General features: G+C 37.6%; 1 protein-coding gene across 1 annotated transcript in view; it reads left to right on the top strand.

The window, feature by feature from the left end:
• The window catches only part of LOC128647972 (polycystic kidney disease protein 1-like 2), a 543,684-nt gene that overhangs the window by 345,224 nt on the left and 177,141 nt on the right, over nucleotides 1-21,319 (top strand). The window contains exons 24-27 of the mRNA XM_053700651.1: nucleotides 7,554-7,784; nucleotides 10,168-10,269; nucleotides 18,143-18,321; nucleotides 18,599-18,745. Coding sequence (XP_053556626.1) covers nucleotides 7,554-7,784; nucleotides 10,168-10,269; nucleotides 18,143-18,321; nucleotides 18,599-18,745 — 659 coding nt within the window. The remainder of the gene's footprint in view (nucleotides 1-7,553; nucleotides 7,785-10,167; nucleotides 10,270-18,142; nucleotides 18,322-18,598; nucleotides 18,746-21,319) is intronic.

Here is a 21,319-nt window from a genome sequence, read left to right as displayed (position 1 = left end):
GATATAGAAATGCTAGTTATCACTTGTGGCATAACACTAACAAGTCAGCGGTATCTACTTGTATCCTATATTAAGTTTTTCAAGAAGCTACTAGTGCTCAGTATACCGGAATGATCTTAGTCACGTCCTATCATTGAAACCACATTGTTTTTAGCAATAGATACTATATATTTTCGGCTGTATTGCAGGTATAATATTATTATAAGATAACATTATGTTTCCCCATAAATGGATAGCAAGCAGCTGTTTCATAAATATATTGAGATACGGTAAATAGCGGTAACTGACGCTTGCTAAATAGCTATGTTAAAGTATATATGATCTACCACGCGCTAATATCCGCTGAGTGTAGTCATCACTATTATGCATCAGGTCGCTCAAGGTAATAATAACCACCACAGATATTCCTGCTAAGTTTTTAAAAAAATGCTTATTTTATAAACATTAAACTAATCCCTGACATGTTTCACCACTCATGGCTTTATCAAAGGGTATGGCGCGGCGTGAAGCTTGAGTATTTATTGGCTTCATAGCTCCGCCTCCTAAGTTGTCATATTCCACTTAGATCACCTTTAATTTAGGTCCAATCACAGTGGATTTAAGAAAATTACATTTGAGATTATAAAGTTTATCAAGTTACCTTTCACTTTTAAATATAAAATTAATATCGATCCTTATATATACATCATACATATTTGCCCAATACAATTGATATATGTTAAATCCTTATTTTCATATAGATCAGCCAATTAGATTCGATCCAAGTTGTTGTAATTTTCTTAAATCCACTGTGATTGGACCTAAGTTAAAAGTGATCTAAGTGGAATATGACAACTTAGGAGGCGGAGCTATGAAGCCAATAAATACTCACGCTTCACGCCGCGCCGTACCCTTTGATAAAGCCATGAGTGGCGAAACATGTCAGGGATTAATTTAATGTTTATAAAATAAGTATTTTTTTAAAAAACTTAGCAGGAATATCTGTGGTGGTTATTATTACCTTGAGCGACCTGATACATAATAGTGATGACTACACGCAGCGGATATTAGCACGTGGCAGATCATATATACTTTAACATAGCTATTTAGCAAGCGTCAGTTACCGCTATTTACCGTATCTCAATATATTTAGGAAACAGTTGTTTGCTATCCGTTTATGGGGAAACATAATGTTATCTTATAATAATATTATACCTGCAATTCTGCCGAAAATGTATTGTGTCTATTGCTAAAAACAATGTGGTTTCAATGATAGGACGTGACTAAGATCATTCCGGTATACTGAGCACTAGTAGCTTCTTGAAAAACTTAATATAGGATACAAGTAGATACCGCTGACTTGTTAGTGTTATGCCACAAGTGATAACTAGCATTTCTATATCAGACGTAATTGCGTATACATAGTGGACACATGTATCTTTTGATACAAGGTATAATTTCAGGTTGATAATATACGAATATCATTTTATGATAATTATATTAACGTTACATGAATGTAGCGATAGTGTTGCAATAATTATCCTTAATTTATACTACAGATTTAACGTATAAAAATAACAACCTTAATCTGTACTTATACTATTTCATTACCCACTAATTATTTATCCTGATATAAATATTGCTGATGCAAAGACTCTTTAGACATATCATAGACTGAAAATAATCCTTTATTATTTATTACATCGAGGGTTATCTAAAGACTACTCGCAATTAGACTAGCAACTCACTCCTAGTATTTAGTATTGACAGTTTATCGTTTTAACTCTTTGATATATTTATTTATAATACTCTTAAAGCTGCATGTAGCAGTATCAATAAAAATATATAATATATAATATTCTACTAGTAACAGCATACTTAAAGGCTGTCCTTGTAAGCAATTCACCTAAGATAATAGCAACTTATAGACGCTAGCACCTGGGAATATTTTATTACCTTTGTTTATATGCTATATTTTATTCTCTTATGAGACCCCCTGGACCTATATATCCATTCCTATAATACATGATACATACTCTGACTATGGATTAAAATCTACATCCTAGGCCAGTGCTTTTGTTTCTAGTATAAGTTGTACTAACTTTGAAGTGGCTTACACTGTTTCTGTGCATTTATATATTAATAACCTCCCACTTCCTGTGTTTTTAGAGTTGTTTTTCTGTGTGTATGTCTGAATTTTTAAGTATCCTAATAAAGGTTATATTTTAATTTTAAGCTTCCTCCTCCTTCCATCTGCCTGACTACTAATCCTTCCAATTGGCCTAAACAGGATAGTGAGTGCTACACATGTGTACATAATCGTCAGCTTTGACTGACATATTTGTCCTTTGTGTATCCAGTACACAGCACCCATGCTTATAGATCTTTAGACTCAATTAAGTGATATAGATAAGCAATCCTTAACCCCTTACATAAGTAGTGTCATTAGTACCCCTGTTTTCTCCTTTTTGATTTCTTATTCTATAGTAACACAACAGAAATGTCTTGTAATTACAAGGTGTTTACTTGCCTTTCAGTTCTGCAGCACTGCTATACAGTTCAGTAATAATACTGAGAAACTTCAATGAATTATTACACAGATCTGAGTTATTATTATAGGACAGATATGCAAAACAAGATGTCTTGTAGATTTTGGTAGTTTATAAGCTGTAGCACAGAATGCATGCTTTGTCCTCACCCCTATAACCATAGTCATACGAACAGTGGGGTTAATGAGTGTCTGATTGGTAAATTCAGGGTAAAGTCTCAGGTGCAGCTGTAATGAATGCACCTGGCGGGTCACATTTACATTTATTGCAACAGGAGGCCGAAGAATGGAGTAAAATGGATATTACATTCTAACATTTTCTTTCAGGCACTTTGTAAACATATTAAAATATTTTGCTGCATAAAAAAGGTTGTTGTTGGGGGCGTGTCTAAGCAACGGTCTTGGCCGGCCGCAATTTTTGAGTCTGCAAGAGAGATCAAAGAAATTTATAGATTTTCCCATAGAATCTGCAGCATCATCCATTGCCACAGCTACAATTTGATGCTTTATCATCTGCGGAATAGATCTTTATCAAATCTTTGCTGTTTTAGTGACATTTTCGCTGTGTTTTGGATTGTCTAACATTTAGACGGCGGCCTACCAAGAAAATATTTAATCCTCCCCCCAGCAGCACGGGTCAGGCTGCAAACAAGCAGGTATACAACAACTGCTGAAATGTACTACACGAGCTAAACTGAGGGAGACATGGAGAGCGCACTGCTTTCGCTTCTTAAAAATTTTAGTGTCTCTCTGGATGTTTATCATGCACAGCTATCCTGGGATATCACTAACTGTGGTGGCACGCATGCACACGATCGCATCCCTGAGTATAGCGAAGCATCATCGCCTACATCAGACACAGAGATCTTGGCACTTGGAAATATCTACGTAGCATCATAAACCTCTGGTCAGGTTCTGGAACCAGAAGACCTGTGTGACAAGTTGGATGATCACTATGCTCAGCTGTCTTGGTATATTTCTGACTGCTATGGTGCACATGAGCACATCTGCAATACTAAAGATGGCGACACCCTATCACCTTCAGCAGCTACTGAGGTCTCGGCACTTCGAAACTTGAAAGAATTTTCAGTAACCTCAGTCCTAATTTAGAGACAGGAAGATTCCGTCCAAGTTAGTTCTGTTCCTATCGCTTCGGGAGGACAGGAGGGAGAGAATTTAGCTAATGACAACGTGAGCTTGTGGAGTCATGGGAGTAAGATCCGACTATCTACAGCGGACAAGACGGCTCATTCTATGAGTGTTGGACATGGAACTGAGCTAGTCCTTACCCAAAAGCCGGCTCCACTCAAATGGGAACAGAAAAGCTGCCATCGTTCTCCCATGCCTTCTTATTACGGCTGCAGCCTACGCAAGGACATGCTGTGAATAGGATGTATACTTACTTTGGTAGTTCCTAAAGCTGGTGTCGGCTAATTTAGTCATAGACTTTCCACATGTGGATACTGGCCCAGTAACATTCTCTCCCGCTGGACTTCCATGATCTGATAGCATGTGGGCTTGAACATAGAGGAATGTAGTTACTAAATATACCGTTATCTGATGATATCTCAAATGAATGGTGTGACCCAGTAGCAACTGTAATTATCCAGTCATTTTCAGACTCAATTGTCTTAATATTTAGCAGAATATGGTAGGAGATTGTTGTTTTAGATCCAAGTACTTAAACAATTCCTCGAAGTCTACCACGAGTCCTGACGTTTAACCCCTTAATAAATATGAGAGTTCAATCTAGTAGTAGTAGATGGTAACCTTTGCGGCATGAGTGACTATCTCTGGTTCATCTCCACATAATCTTACTGTCTCTCATGTATATTTAGCCGTTTAGCTGAGTAGAGCCATGTAACTTAACTAATTAATTATACCTCCAAAATCAGCCTATGTGGGGGTGCCCCTCTGCCAGCGGCTGGGGTGCAGGAGTACATATCGCACAAACAAAGCAACTACAGGGTGGAGATAATTTTACAGGGCATCTATGCTACCTTAAAACATCATATCCTAACTCATGTCTTACCAGATATTACTTAGACTTCCCAGGGGGGTTTGTATGGTGCAAAGGTTTGTTCAATCCTGTAGGGGTTTATTTCATAATGAACTAAATCTCCTAGCTTCATATTACACTCATTCAGGGGAACACCCTTTATCACTGGTCATTATGTCTATACTGCCTTTTTAATGTTAGACCCTTAAGTCCCTAGTTAAAAAAATGGGAGTGCCGATCTTGGAATCAGGTTAAACTCATCAGACTTCACCTAGTAGATTTGTATACTACAAGTTATTTATATAAGCTCAAACAATGCAGAATTTAGCAGCCGGGAGATATGCTAATTTACTATATGGAGAGTATTTATCCTCTATTATCACCCCCCTGTACTCTATTGGAATACATCCTAAGGTAATCATACCTATTACTTTTGTCTGCCATTTTATCATCCCAGTGTATACCTTTAGACTTGTCCATGGTAATTCTCTCTCCTGTTTTACTATACATTTCATAGCCATCCATCACTTATTGTAAATAATGCTAGTGTGTTCTCCACTGGAGCCCTATAATGTGTCATCAGTTGATAAAATCTATATTTTCAGTAGTCTTGCATAATATGAGATCTAATAATAATTGACTAAATCATATTGTATGATCTGTTTATATATATAAGGTTGTTATTTATGCTATATCTAACTTTGTATTCTTCACTTATTGATATAAAGGATAGCAAGCTTGGTTCTCATATTATTAGATAGTGAATTTTGCTAAGGCCCAAGAGTGGCCAATGTTATTATAATTCCTCTTGCCTAGGTCAATAGTATAGCAAGGTTCAAGAGTGGACCCTCTAAATATGTGAGGAACGCATGCTAGAGAGTTAAAATATTCTGTTACAATAAAGAATAGTACCTCTCATATTGTATGCTATTACTCTAAGTACAGTATCACAATGTCACTATAATAGGCAGTATATCCTGATAATAAGGTACTACAGAAATATTGACAAACATAATAAAAACCTAAGGTATCAATTCTGTTTACCATACTTACATTAATAATGGCTATTATAATATTTCTTATATGTTATGATCCTCTTGTATAAGTGTAATTAACTAACTCTTGAGTAATTCTCTGGAGTGTTATCTTTGTATTTAGTTGTGTTATCTCAGAGGGTACTTGTATATTTTTTGTCTTTCATTTTGTACTGAGGATTGTCGTTATGATGTAGAGATGATATTTCTGATGACATGATAAGAATGGTGTATTACTAAATACCTTAAATAAAAAATCTTTGATTTAAAAAAAAAAAAGGTTGTTAAATTTATTTTAATTTAAAACTAACAAGATACATGGGTGTAAATAACTTATTCCATGTCATAGATACTGATAATTGCTGGTAAAGAAAACTCTATTGATAGACAGGGCAGCAGGTGCCTCAGAGATAAAACATAACATACATTTTCTTCATTACAGGGACATTTGCACCTGCCTGTTTCCTATGTGGCAGCCAGGCAAATATTTGACAGTGCAAATGGGAATGCAGTTAATTGATTGTGCAAACTGCGCCAAGCCCAGGCAATGTGCCAAATGCATTCTGTTCGAAGAATATACCTGCCCTCTATGCACGTATTATATGGAAGGAAATATGCAAACATTCTATCTATACTATATTTGGGTTTCTATCAATTTTCCTGGGTGCTCATTAGGGTTATGTTTTATTTATACATAGAAATTGGTTAAAAAAAGAAAAAGAAAAAGAAGGAAATGCCCTGAACATGAGTATTTGTTAAATCTCACTTATTACTGGCTGTCAACTAATTTACTTTTCAAGAATGAATACGAAATTCGGAAATGTTTTTATCTGATTCATCTCACCCTGGCCATTGCTTTTTAATCGTTTCGGTTTATCGTAAGCCAAGGTTGAGCATTTTAAGTGCTATTTAAATAGCAAACAGGAATACTTCTCTTATTTCCCTTTTGGTACGATAAATTGCACTTTAGTCACTCTTTGTGAATATATTTGATGATTAGATTTTTATACTGTTGATTGTATTTGTTTGTTCATTGTCACCTGATACCTTTTGCACCATGAAGTATTCCTGGTATATTTTTCTTTTTTTATACTTGGTGAATAAATTATTCTATTCTATTAGCAGTGCTTTTTAAAACCTTGCTGTTGTATTATTGCTTCACATCTTATAATGTGCTGCCTGATTTATTTCCAAATGTATTTTGCTTAAGCTCCATGTCTGTTTTGAACCTAACAATAATATGTATCCAGCCCCCAGCTGAAGCTGCTTTGTAAGCAAAATTCTGCATTATGGAGCGTTTTATTATAAAATAGATATAATTGTGCATTATTTTAGGTGTTTCTCCTCCTTTACCCCTAGTAGGTACCGCTTTAGCATATCTCCTTTGTGATCTAGCTTCTATAGTAATCCAAGAAAAATATAGTTTCTTTCCTCAAGTATTTTTTGGGTCAGTGCATTCATCAACCCAAACACCCCTGCCGGGTTGAATTCTTACCTGTTTTATAGATACCATGAAAATGCTCAGATGTAAAAAAAAAAAAAAAGGATGGTTTTGGTGTTTTATTCCATTTAAAATTAAAAAAAAAATACATATGATTATTATCTTTTCCTGTCCATCAACTTGGAGGCAGTCATGTTTTATTGGCAAATGTGTTTTCTGTACTAAGTAAAAGAACTACATTTAGTGCATTTTGATAAACATGTGCTATGGGATTAAAAAGTTCTAATTATTTGCAGTGCAGGTGTGGAAAAAAAATGCAAGAGTTTTATTACATGCTGCTTGTAATTAATATTTGAAAAATATCAAGGGGTAGACTCTCTTCCATGTTAATGGCTTATTTACAAATCCCCTTGGTCATTAGCTGAGAACTATGCAAATAAGTGTTTTTATCAGGAATCAAAGCTATCCCATGGTATTTTGCCCTCTAAAAGTAAAAATCTAATCAGCACGTCAGCATGCTTTCTTTCACACCTGTGACTATTTCTTCAACAGGTCGGACCCTACACCACTCCAAGCAGCATTCAGTGTCTCTGCACTCACCTCACCTTCTTTGGCAGCTCCTTCATAGTGATGCCAAATGCAATTGACGTCAGTAGAACAGTAGAACTCTTTGCTACTTTCGTGGACAATCCTGTGGTGATCACTACAGTGGGCTGCATCGCTGTGCTATATGTGCTTGTGCTAATCTGGGCAAGAAGAAAAGATATCCAGGATAATGCCAAGGTAATCAACATCTGTTATTTTTAGTTGTTATTGTTATAATTGTAAGTACTGGTATAGGAGTTTATTCCAACACAAATTTAAATTCAAATCCAATTCCATTTCTTATTAGCTTTTGTTTGAAAGGTATTCCAGCCCATTAGATAACAAGGTGTTAGAATCAGCTAAGCTGCTCCCGTTCTGTATAATTTATTTATATTTTCTATATCTGGATAAAATATAAGCAGAAAACATTTTTGGAGCCTGGATTTCCTCAGAATTATTGCACAGTTTTTCCATTAGATTTTCTAATGTAAAAGATTGTGATTTAAAATTGATAACTGGCCTATGTGTTAAAGTCAGGGTGTGCTTACTTTACTGATACTAGTAATTTGTGACATTTCTCATTTTGTGTATTTTTTTCAGTTAATATTTTTAAAACCTCCAGGCACTCCATTGAAATGTAAATGATCATTCAGATGTTGACCTGAGCATGCACCAAAATATTTTTTGTCAAGGCATTGAAATCCGAAAATTCAAGAAATCATGTGAAATTTAGTGCAAAATAATATAAACTTAAATAAAGAATCCTAGCTTGCAGTGAAGGCGAGTGGGTGAAATGCAGCTCTAGATCTTCCTGGGTACAAGTGTGCCACCATCAGCAGGAAAAACTAGTATGGCTGCCAAACCAACAAACCTGCATCCACAGCCACCAAGGAATCACAATTTAGTTGACATCTGAAAATTTGAAAGAGCACTGGTCCTGGCTGTGTGCAAGAGTACCTGACCACGGCATGCTGAGGACTATAGTTTTAAAGGCTGTATGACAGTGCCCCAGGACTTATATACCCATGGGTTTGCTGAGCAATAGTGTGCAATGTAAACAATTGGGGTATCAACCCCCATAAAACCATAATTAGTTAGAATCATAGGAAATCATAAGATAACCATTAGAAAACTATCTTTTTTGTGACTGAAGTGGCCTTGTACTATATATGACAAAGATTGTTATATACCCCCTAACAGAAAAACACTTTATTTTTAAACAATGTATGTTTTTCTTCTACAAAGGGTTAACCACAGTCAAAGTTGAACACTTGGAACACCCCCATTTATCTCTAGTTGAGAATTTTGCCAGTGATTGGAGCATATGTATGTATGCCTGTTTCACATTTGTTTACCAGCTGTATCCTCATCTGGAGGGAATAAATATAAAGAGAGTTCTCCAGCTAGTGATAATCCAAAAATGACCTTTATTGTGCATACAGGGTCCAAAATCAGCAATGTTTCGGGCAAACACTTAGCCCTTTATCAAGCTGATCAGCAACGTTTCGGGCAAACACTTAGCCCTTTATCAAGCTTGATAAAGGGCTAAGTTTTTGCCCGAAACGTTGCTGATTTTGGACCCTGTATGCACAATAAAGGTTTTTGGATTATCACTAGCTGGAGAACTCTCTTTATATTGATTCTGTTGGGCTTGGTTAACCCTCTCCGTGCTCAGTGTTTGGTGGGTGCTGTATTTCATCTACCTGTTTAAGCTCATCTAGAGGGACAAAGCAGCACAACTTTGGCTAACCCATTTGCAGGGATAAAAGGGACAGCAAAATAAAAACTTTCATAATTCAGTCAGAGCATGCTGTTTTAATCAACTTTTCAATTTACTTATTTTATCTATTTGCTTAGTTATCCTTTGTTGACAAATATACCTAGGTAGCTTTAGGAGCAGCAATGCATTACTAGGAGGTAGTTGCTGATTGGTGACTGTGCATATATGGCTGCTGTTGTTGGCTTACTTAACCTGTTCAGCTAGCTCCCAGTAGTACATTGCGGCTCCACTAACAAAGGATACTGATAGAAAAAGCATATTAGATAATAGAAGTTAATTGAAATGTTGTTTAAAGTTGTGTATTTTATCTGAATCATGAAACAAAAATGTTCCTTTAAACATATGTTTACAAATAAACTGCTCTAACACAATACCCATTTAAATTATTATATAATTTTACTCCATTTGCTGTCATGGCTATACTTTATATATAACATCATTAATGTTTGTGTTTTATGTGCTGTCTTATTGACTATTATACATTATTATTCTGCAGCTCTGTAGACCCAAAATAGTGACTTTGCAACATACTGTCCTAATGACAGCTATTTTTTTTTTTAACTCTTAAGATCTTGGAATATATACAGCCATAGTTTCCCTTGATTGACAGTCAACAATCCAAAGCTCTCAGAATAAAAAAAAAATAAAAAAAAAAAATAGGAAAGTTTTGTTTTGTTTTTAACAGCCAGTGAGTTGGGACATTGTAGCTCCAGGATGGTTTAATCTGGAATGTCCATTTTATATAATTCCATAAAGCTTAATGTGCCATTGTTTTTTTAATAAACGTATTTGTGACTGCAGGTAAAGATTATAACATTGGAAGACAATGATCCAGTAGCGCAGTATCGGTATCTTGTCACAATATTCACAGGTCACCGCAGAGGGGCAGCAACAACATCCAAGGTATGTGATTGTAGTGTGTGCATCATGTTTATGGTGTCACTGTGCAACCTTCTGATATACATCAAGCATTACAACAAAGTAATGACACAAACAGCATATGCCCCAGGGGGCGCACAACCACTGTAAAATTCTCTGTGAAAATAAATTCTTATCTTAAAGGAAAACCCATCATTTTCTTTCTTGATTCAGATAGAACATACCATTTAAACAACCTGCCAATTTAATTCTATTATCAATTTCCTTCATTCTGATGGAATTATTTGTTGAAGAAGCAGCAATGCACTACTGGGAGCTAGCTGAACACATATGTTGAGACAATGACAAGAGGAATATATGTGCAGCCACCAATCAGCATCTAGCTCCCAGTAGTGCATTGCTGCTCCTGAGCCTAACTAGGTATTTGTCTCAACAAAATAAACCAAGATAATAAAGCATATTAGAGAAAAGGAATACATTGAGAAGTTATTTAAAATGTCATGTTCTTTCTGAATCATGAAAGTTTAATTTTTACTTTACAGTCCCTTAAATGGGTAGTCCCAATGAAGTTTATAAAATATATATCACGAGAAGTATCAGATGTTTGGCTTCACTATACACAATACAGGTACAAATTATTCTTGTAATAGACAAGGAGGTGGTGTAGGTATTTTAGTTTCCTCTTCTTGCACCTTGTAACAAATACAGCCCTTCTCTTCCCTAACATTTTCCTTATACGAAACCCACATGATTTGCTTATTCCCTCCCCTCTCTATACGTGTTGAAGTCATATACCGCCCCCCTGGCTTCTCAACACTTAGGGGGATATCTATGAAGCCGTCAACTGTGTTGCATTCGCCGGCATCAATACGCTCACCTAACATCGCGGCCGCGTATCTCAATACGCTCTCTTTAGTTATGAAAAAAGCCGGCAAAAAGATGTGCACCAAGTACGGGCGATGAGCACTGGACTGTTGGTAATTAGCAGTCATCAATCTCGCGTCTATTCGGCTTTTTACAAACCTTATTTATACCCTGTCACTAAACGCCGCCACTATACTAAAATGTTTAACCCCTATCCCACAACTCCCCGACCCCACCACAACCTAAATAAAGTTATTAACCCCTATCCCACCGCTTCCTGACCCCGCTGCAACCTAAATAAAGTTATTAACCCCTATCCCGCTGCTCCCCGACCCTGCCGCAACTTAAATAAAGTTATTAACCCCTATCCCGCCGCTCCCCGACCTCGGAGCAACATAGATAAAGTTATTAACCCCTATCCTGCCGCTCCCCGACCCCTCTGCAACATAAATAAACATACTAACCCCTATTCCGCCGCTCCCCGACCCCGCAGCAACCTAAAAAAACACATTAACCCCTAAACCTCTGGCCTCCCACATCACTACCACTAAATAAACCTATTAACCCCTAAACCGTCAGCCCCCCAAATCGCCAAAAAATAAATTTAGCTATTAACCCCTAATCCTAACAACCCGCTAACTTTAAATTAAAATTACAACATCCCTATCTTCAAATACATTTAAACTTACCTGTAGAATTAAAATAAACTATATTAAACTATTAATTAACCTACCCTAACTATTATCCTACAATTAAATTAAACTACCAATTAAATAAAATAAATTACATATTAAAAAACCTATCCCTACTCAAATTAATTAAATATACAATTAAACATTATTAAAATTACTAAATTACAGAAAAAAACAAACACTAAGTTACAAAACCCCCCACTAAATTACGAAAAATAAAACAACACATTATCAAAAATAAAAAAAGAATTACACCTAATCTAATAGCCCTATCAAAATAAAAAAGCCCCCCAAAATAAAATAAAAAACTAGCCTACAATAAACTACAAATGGCCCTATAAAGGGCCTTTTGTGGGGCATTGCCTCAAAGAAATAGGCTCTTTTACCTGTAAAAAAAATGCATACACCCCCAACAGTAAAACCCACCACCCAACCAACCAATCCCCCCAAATAAAAACCTATCTAAAATAACCTAAGCTCCCCATTGCCCTAAAAAGGGCATTTGTATGGGCATTGCCCTTAAAAGGGCATTTAGCTCTTTTACATGCCCAGACCCTAATCTAAAAATAAAACCCACCCAAAAAACCCTTAAATAAACCTAACACTAACCCCCGATGATCCACTTACAGTTATTGAAGTCCCGCTTGAAGGATCCATCCAGCCGGCAAGAAGTCTTCATCCAGACAGCATATTCTATCTTCATCCATCCATCCGGCGCAGAGCGGGTCCATCCTGAAGACATCCTCTTCATACGGTCGGCTCCATAAACTGGAACTTCAATGCAAGTGACACCAATTTAAGATGCCGTCTCTTGCATTCCTAGTGGCTGATTGAAATCTTTCAGCCAATAGGATTTGAGCAGCTCTCATCCTATTGGCTTTTCCAATCAGCCAATAGGATTGAGCTCTCATCCTATTGGCTGATTAATAGTTTAATATAGTTTATTTTAATTCTACAGGTAAGTTTAAATTTAAAGATAGGGATGTTGTAATTTTAATTTAAAGTTAGCGGGTTATTAGGTTTAGGGGTTAATAGCTTAATATATTTTTTGGCGATGTGGGGGGCTGACGGTTTAGGGGTTAATAGGTTTAGTTAGTGGGAGTGATGTGGGAGGTCAGAGGTTTAGGGGTTAATACGTTTATTTTGTGGCGGCGGTGTTGGGGAGTGGCGGAATAGGGGTTAATAACTTTATTTAGGTTGCAGCGATGTTGGGGAGCGGCAGATTAGAGGTGTTTAGACTTGGGGTTTATGTTAGGGTGTTAGCTGATAATAATAATAATAATAATAGGTGTAAATGTAATTTGTTTTCAACCATAGAAATCAATGGGATATCTGGCAGCATCGAACATAAGCTTTCGGTGCTTTCAGACTCCCATTGATTTCTATGGCATCCGCGGCCTCTAGGGTGGCGGATTGAAAACCAGGTACGCTGGGCCTGAATAGCCACGATTGTACCTTGAAAAAGTGTCAAATAGAGTCGGAACATCTGTAATGACTTAAGCATGGATCTGCGTCGGATTGAGACCGGTGGATCGTATGTTACATCACCAATTTCAATATTTGGTCGGATCAAGCTAGCAACAGTTACGCTGCGGAATTCCGGCGTATTTGCAGTTCACAGCTTGATAGATAGGCCCCAATTTCAAGATCATTTTGCTTCCTGGCTACCTTATTTCCTTTCCTCAGACACCCTGTCCCTATTTTTGGTGACTTCAACCTCCCTGTTGACAATCCCACTGCCACCTCTGCAAAACAACTTCTGCAACTCACTTCCTCTTTCGGCCTGTCGCAATGGATTGACTCTCCTACTCACAAATATGGTCACTCCCTTGATCTGATTTTCAACTATCGACGCAATATCTTAAACTTTACAAACTCCCCTTTTCCTCTTTCTGACCTCACTTGTAACATCACATCCCTCCCTACAACACTCCCTACTTCTACCCCTCACACCAAACTCAAAAGAAGCACTAAGTCACTAGATCAGCAACAGTTTGCTAGCTCTCTCAAACCTCTTCTCTCTTCCATCACCTCCTTTTCATGCCCTGACCAAGCTATCTGCCACTATAATTCTACCCTTACATAAGTCCTTGACAATCTGGCCCCACCTACAATAGCTCGGAAATCACACACTCATCCTCAGCCCTGGCATACTCCTCTAACACAGTAACTATGCAGATGTTCCCGAACTGCTGAGCGACACTAGAGAAAATCTTGGAGTTCAGCTGACTTTCTTCACTACAAGTTAATCTTGAACTCCTACTATTCAGCCCTTAATCTTTATAAGCAACATTACTTCTCTACTCTTACTTCAAACCCAAAACATCTGTTCTCCACTTTCAATTCTCCACCCACGCCCATTACCAAATACAACTTCTCTCTCAGCTCAAGATTTTGCCAGCCACTTCAATAATAAAATAGACTCCATCAGAAATTAAATCAGCTCTTAACATACTACCAGTCTCCCACTGTCGCGCCGCTCTAGCTGTTACTAGGGACACAGCACTTGCTGCTCGTTGCCTAGGGAGGAGTCTGCTCTTGTCTGAGTGTGGCGGTGACGTCATCGATGCACGCTACCTCCTTTCTGATGCCGGTCTGGATTCCTCCTGTGGCACGAACCCTGCAGCTATGTAAGTACTTCACTTACATTCACCTGTGTCCAAGTATAGGTGTTACTTTCTGTTCTCCTGGGTATTATTCTTGCTACATGCTAACTGTTATATTGTTGCTGAACTCTGCTTGTCTGACCTCTCTGCCTGTTTACTCCTTAACTGCTGGATTGATATACTGCTGCTGAACTCTGCTTCTCTGACCACTCTGCCTGTTTACCCCTTAACTGCTGGATTGATATACTGCTGCTGAACTCTGCTCGTCTGACCACTCTGCCTGCTTACCCCTTAACTACTGGATTGATTTACTGCTGCTGAACTCTGCTTATCTGACCACTCTGTCTGTTTACCCCCTAACTGCTGGATTAATATACTGCTCCTGAACTCTGCTTGTCTGACCACTCTGCCTGTTTACCCCTTAACTGCTGGATTGATATACTGCTGCTGAACTCTGCTCGCCTGACCACTCTGCCTGCTTACCCCTTAACTACTGGATTGATTTACTGCTGCTGAACTCTGCTTGTCTGAGTACTCTGCTTGTTTAACCCCTGTACTTCTGGACTGCCTTGCTGTTGCAGAACCCTGACTGCCTGACCTTTCTGGTGGTCTATCCCTGATTTCCTGCCGGTTACCACTGAGTACTACCCTGCCTGTGGTGAGTGCTGCTTACCTCATCTTGCGAACTTTCTCTGCTCTGGGATATTCCCTATCATTCCGGCTCGACGCCGGGATAACAAGACTACTGGCCGAGTTCGGTCTGTTAGTGGAATTTTTCACGAGCATTACACCCACCCCTTCAAAAGCTTGCTCATCCAAAACCCACTTAGCCATAAATTTAGCTCTTTTGCCCCTGTTACTGAGGAAGAAGTTTCTGTCCTTATACTGTCCTCTGACCTCACTACCTGTCCCCTTGATCCCATACCCTCACAGCTACTCCCCTCCCTCTCATCTACCCTTATCACTATACTCACACACATCTTCAACCTCTCCCTCAGCACCGGTATATTTCACTCATCTCTAAAACACACACTGGTCACACCTATCCTCAAAAAACCTTCCCTCGATCCAACCTCCCCATCCAATTACCGCCCCATCCCTACTCCTTCTTGCCTCAAACCTTCTTGAAAAGCTAGTATATGCACGTCTATCCCATTTCTTTACATTAAACTTCCTCCTTGACCCACTGCAATCTGGATTTTGCCCCCATCACTACACAGAGACAGCAGTCGTTAAGGTTACCAAAGACCTACTTACAGCAAAATCCAAAGGCCACTTCTCTCTGCTTATCCTCCTTGATGTGTCTGCAGCCTTTGATACTGTTGACCACCCTCTTTTGCTCTAAACCCTCCAATCCTTTGGCAATTGTGACACAGCTCTCTCATGGTTCTTTTCCTACCTGTGTAACCATACCTTTAGTGTAGCCTTCTCTAGGGCATCCTCTGCCCCGTTACCACTTTCTGTTGGAGTAACGCAAGGCTCTGTCCTAGGTCCCCTTCTCTTCTCAATCTACACGTCATCATTAGGTTCCTTTATAAAGTCCCATGGGTTTCAATATCATTTGTATACTGATTACACCCAAATCTACCTCTCTGCACCAGACCTAGCTCCTTCCTTGCTAACCCATGTCACTAACTGTCTTTCTCATATCTCATCCTGGATGTCTTCTCACTATCTTAAGCTAAATCTCTCCAAAACTGAGTTCCTTATTTTCCCCCTTTCTTCCAAAATCTCCAACCCCCATTTCTCTATAACTGTTGACAACTCTATCATTACACCAACCTTGCATGCCCGATGACTTAGGGTCACACTTGACTCAGATCTTTCTTTCACTCCTCACATTCAGTCCTTGGCTAAAGCCTGCCACTTCCACCTTAAAAACATCTCTAAAATTAGACATTTCCTTACACAAGACCCAACTAAGATTTGAATCCACTCTCTCATCCTTTCCCACCTTGACTACTGCAACTCCATCCTCTCTGGTCTCCCTAGCTGCCGCCTAGCTCCTTCACAATCCATAATGAATGCCTCTGCCAGGCTCATTTTCCTTACATGTCGCTCTTCATCTGCTACACCTCTCAGCCAAACCCTTCACTGGCTTCCTCTTGCTTCCAGGATTAAACACTAAAATTTTACTCTGACATACAAAGCCCTCAACTGCACTGCCCCCCTCCCCCCTATATCTCAGACCTTGTTTCCAGATACTCCTATCCCCTTCACCTTGTTCACAATTTCCTACTCTCCTCCTCCTCTCTTGTTACCTCCTCACATTCCCATTTAAAGGACTTCTCCAGACTGGCTCCCATCTTGTGGAACGCTCTACCTCGCTCCACAAGACTTTCCCCTAGTTTTGTAAGCTTCAAGCGCTCCCTAAAGACTCTACTATTCAGGAATGCATTAAACTTACACTAACCTTTCCTAACTCCATTTATATCCCCTTTAACCCCTCAGCATGTAAGCCTATGAGCCCAGCTGTTTGTCGATCACCTTCATAAGAGCCGACTACAACAGTGCAATTCTCTGCAGGGCCCTCTACCCATTAGCTCCCTATAAATGTTATCTTGTATACCGCCTATGTTAATAGCGCTGCAGAATCTGTTGGTGCTCTACAAATACCTGATAATAATAATAGTTCTAGAAACTCAAGCAAAAAGAAAGAGACGCCACATAGTGTAACTCAGTGAAAAATAAGGACAGCCCCCTGTGTGTGAGCTAAACAATAAGGCACCATAATTTTAGATTTTTTTATGGTTCCTATGCAAATGTCTAGGTTGTCTTGAGGATAATCTGGCTCTGCTGCAGACAAAAAAACAACAACACACTTTGTATCTCAGGATGCTTAGAAAACTACAACATGTACTACGTTAAGCGAAACAGAAGAGCTTTCCTGCACAACAAACAGCTCTAGGAGAGCTTGGATTAGTGTGTTGAGATCCAAAGTTTGATTGGCCAACTGTCACATTAGGGAATATAAGTGAATCAATGTGTGATCAATTGTCTGAGATCCCCTGTATAGGAAAATTATAAATAGTGGTCTCGATCCTTAGTGTATTCCAGTTATTCAGTTTAAACTTAAAGCAACTCTGTACTGTAAAATGTGTTTCCCTTTAATATGTTTTTAGTTACTAGTTATACCTGCTGCAGAGTATTAAATGTATGGGAAATTGCACCTTCATATTTGTTTCTATTTTAAATATCAGTTTTTTCTCACAGTAACCATTGTTCTTAAGGACATGCCCATTCAAATGTGATCTGCTCACATTATCTCTCTGTATAAAAAAGAATGCCAATAGTTTGGTATTCAAGTGTTACTTATGGGTGAAGGGTTTCAATGAGAAAAAACAGCTGTTTCATATACAACATTTCCCACCCTCACTGGTAGGTTGATTTCTCTTGCTGCTGTTTGTTGACATAGCTTTTCTAAAGAGAAAAATGTAGCAATTATATTTTAAGCATAGGTGGTGAGTTCAGTAGACACAAACACATATTTAAAATGACAAAATAAAGGCAAAGGCTATTTGCAAACATTTTAATATACTGAAGCAGATACAAAAGTTCATTGGGAACACATTAATGAGGAGAATCTTTAACAGTGCAATGTCCCATTAACTGAATTGAAATAAGTGAGTCTATACATACTTTAAATATTCTCAGGAGCTCTGTTGATTATGTATGGTAATGCAACACTGTGACATTTTGTAACGGATAATAATAATACTGAAATGCTGCTTACAGGTGACCATTACTCTGTATGGTTCTGATGGGGAAAGTGATCCTCACCATCTATATGACGCTGACGGTGCTGTGTTTGATAGAGGAGATACTGATGTTTTTTTACTCACAACTCTCTTCCCTCTGGGGGAACTGGAGAGTATACGACTTTGGCATGACAATTCTGGAGACAAGCCGTCTTGGTAAGACAAAAGAGCAGAGATACTTTGTAATAACAATGTCCTCTTTTGTATGGTAAATAGCTATTTGTTCAAATCATTAGAATATTATATTCACCTCACTCACACATTCTGTCTATATTTCCACCTTTCATATCTAGAAATGCAAGTTATAAGCATTGCATTGTGGTCGCTCTGTCTGCCTCTAGTTTAATGGTATAAAGTAAGTAGTGTGGTGTCCCAGGGAAATAGCAGGTTTGACTTTTGACTTATACTTTTGTTTTTGTTTGCCTGGTTGCAGGTACGTGAATAGAGTGTTGGTTCATGACGTGGAACGGGACCAGAAGTGGTACTTCCTTTGTAACTCATGGTTGTCCATTGAAGTAGGAGACTGTGTGCTGGATAAAGTATTCAGTGTTGCCACAGAGCAGGAGATGAAGCAATTCAGGTAACATACAATTATTAGTTTAAAGGAATATGTTGTAGCCATTATACAATAAATGTATGGCTTGACCCATATGGATGTGTATTGTAGATGTGTATTTTGGGACATACTTTAGGGAGTTTGTAATTTTTTGTTTGACCACAATAAGGCAAATGTTAGAGGGGCTCAATCTACACATTTTTTTAATTGGGATAAGGGGATTGTCTACAAGAGCAGAATGTATATGCTGAATTTGTTGTTTTTTCATTTTCACAGCAAGTCTGTGCATCATGAGCTTTATAGGAACAGATTCTGTTTGGAAGTCACTAGGGCGTTCTTGTGTACTGATTATGTTTAATTTCTTCTGTGATCAGATAAGTTTGACTAAATTGCTTACGTTTAAAGGGATACTAAACCCAATTTTTTTTTTTCTAATTTACTTCTATTATCAATTTTTCTTTGTTCTCTCGCTATGTTTATTTGAAAAAGCAGGAATAAAAGATTTGGCGCCGGCCCATTTTAGGTTGAGAACCTAGGTTGATTGGATAGCTAAATGCAGGCACCAATCAGCAAGCCCTATCCAGGGTACTGAACAAAAAATAGGCCGGATCCAAAGCTTTCATTCCTGCCTTTTGAAATAAAGATAGCAAGAGAACAAAGAAAAATTGATAATAAGAGTAAAATGGAAAGTTACTTAAAAATGCATGCTCTATCTGAATCATGAAATAAAAAAATTTGGGTTTACTATTCCTTTAAGATATCTGCAGTACTAGCACCTATTAAATGCTGCAAGAAAAAATCCAATTTTTTTCAGTTGTGGGCTCATTCTTCTATTGCTCTACATCCTTGGATAAGCCATAATGAAGCCTCTATAGTCTTGTTTTGTTAGGCAGCTATTCAGTCTTCCTTGCCTACAATTCATGTTATATTTGCTTGATTGCATTCTGCATTCATCTAAGAAAGTCTTGTACTGAATGCTTTGCTGAAGTTTTTTTTTTTCTTATTTACCTATCCTTTCATAACGATTGCCTTGGTACGGACCCCACTAGCATTTAAATATGTCATAATGAGAGTGTGAGAGAAAATAATAGTCATTCATATTGATATATTCACTTTACATCTGAAGTGGTGTTATAGAAAAGCATACAAAACACAGTTATTTTTGTGTGCCCTAGACCTGATACAGTATAATAATATAAAGCACAAAATATTTCAATAAAATAGGACCACAAAATAAAACATAGAAAATTATAGTACTATCATAACACAAATATAATGAATAATAATGAGTAAAAGAAAGGACGCTGGGGTGCTCATTGCATCGTTTATGGTTACTATGATTCAGCTGGTCAGTTTATGCTAATTTCACTAGAGTAGCCTTCTCATTGGCTTCTTGTCTGTACTCTTGTCTCTCATGTGTAGTTCACATTTTGACAGTTGTTTATGTTATTATTATGCACTTTAAAAAAAACTGCATTTAAAGGCACAGTCAAGTCAAAATGAAACTTTTATGATTTAGATAGGACATTCAATTTTAAACAATTTTCCATTTCACTTTTATCATCAAATTTGCTTTGTTCGCTTGGTATTCTTTGTTAAAAACTAAACCTAGGTAGACTCATATGCTAATGTCTAAGCCCTTGGAGTCTACCTCTTATCTCAGTGCATTTGACAGTTTTTCACAGCTAGACAGTGCTGTTTCATTTGTGCCATATAGATAACATTGTGCTCACTGCGGTGGAGTTATTTATGAATCAGCACTGATTGGCTAAAATGCAAGTTTGTCAAAATCCTTAAGGTAAGGGGGCAGTCAGCAGAGGCTTAGATACAAAGTAATCACATAAGTAAAAAGTATATTAATATAAACATGTTGGCTATGCAAAATTGGAGAATGCGTAATAAAGAGATTATCTATATTTTTAAGTAATACAAATTCTGGGAAAACTTTCCCTTTAAGTAGTAAAAGAAAGATAGGCAAAATATGAGTTTCTGGTCTTGTAATAAAATCTTATAATGTTATATAAATGTGTAAATTAATCTTCCTCTATTCACACTACAAAAATAGATTCTCATCTGACTTAAAGAGACAGTAAAGTCAAAATTAAACTTTTATGATTTAGATAGAGCATGTGATTTTAAACAACTTTTCAATTTACTTAAATTGTCCAATTTCCTTTGTTCTTTTTGTATAATTTGTTGAAAAATAAACCTAGATAGTTGCTTAGGAGTGTGCACGTGTCTATAGCAGTCTATGGAAGCACTGTCTGTAACAATGTATAACATTGCTTTAAACAATGTTACAAACACGGCTGCCAGATGGCTATATACACGGGCCCACTCATCTAGAATTACTCTTTAACAAAGGATACCAAGAGAACTAAGCAAAATTGATAATAGAAGTACATTGGAAAGTTGTTTAAAGTTCCATGTTCTATCAATTTAAGTTTAATTTTTACTTTACTGCCCCTTTAAGTAAACTAAAGCTTACAGGAAGAGTAAAGCATACTGTAGATGTCTACCTGCTCTTAGAAGGCACAAGACATAATAGTCTTCCAGCAACTGAATAGACATTGTTGTGTTTATTGTTAATCATGTATC

Source organism: Bombina bombina, chromosome 1, assembly GCF_027579735.1.
Source record: "Bombina bombina isolate aBomBom1 chromosome 1, aBomBom1.pri, whole genome shotgun sequence".
NCBI classification, from domain to species: domain Eukaryota; kingdom Metazoa; phylum Chordata; class Amphibia; order Anura; family Bombinatoridae; genus Bombina; species Bombina bombina.
The sequence above is the reverse complement of the archived record's forward strand: the minus strand, read 5'-3'. Positions and strand labels throughout refer to the sequence as shown.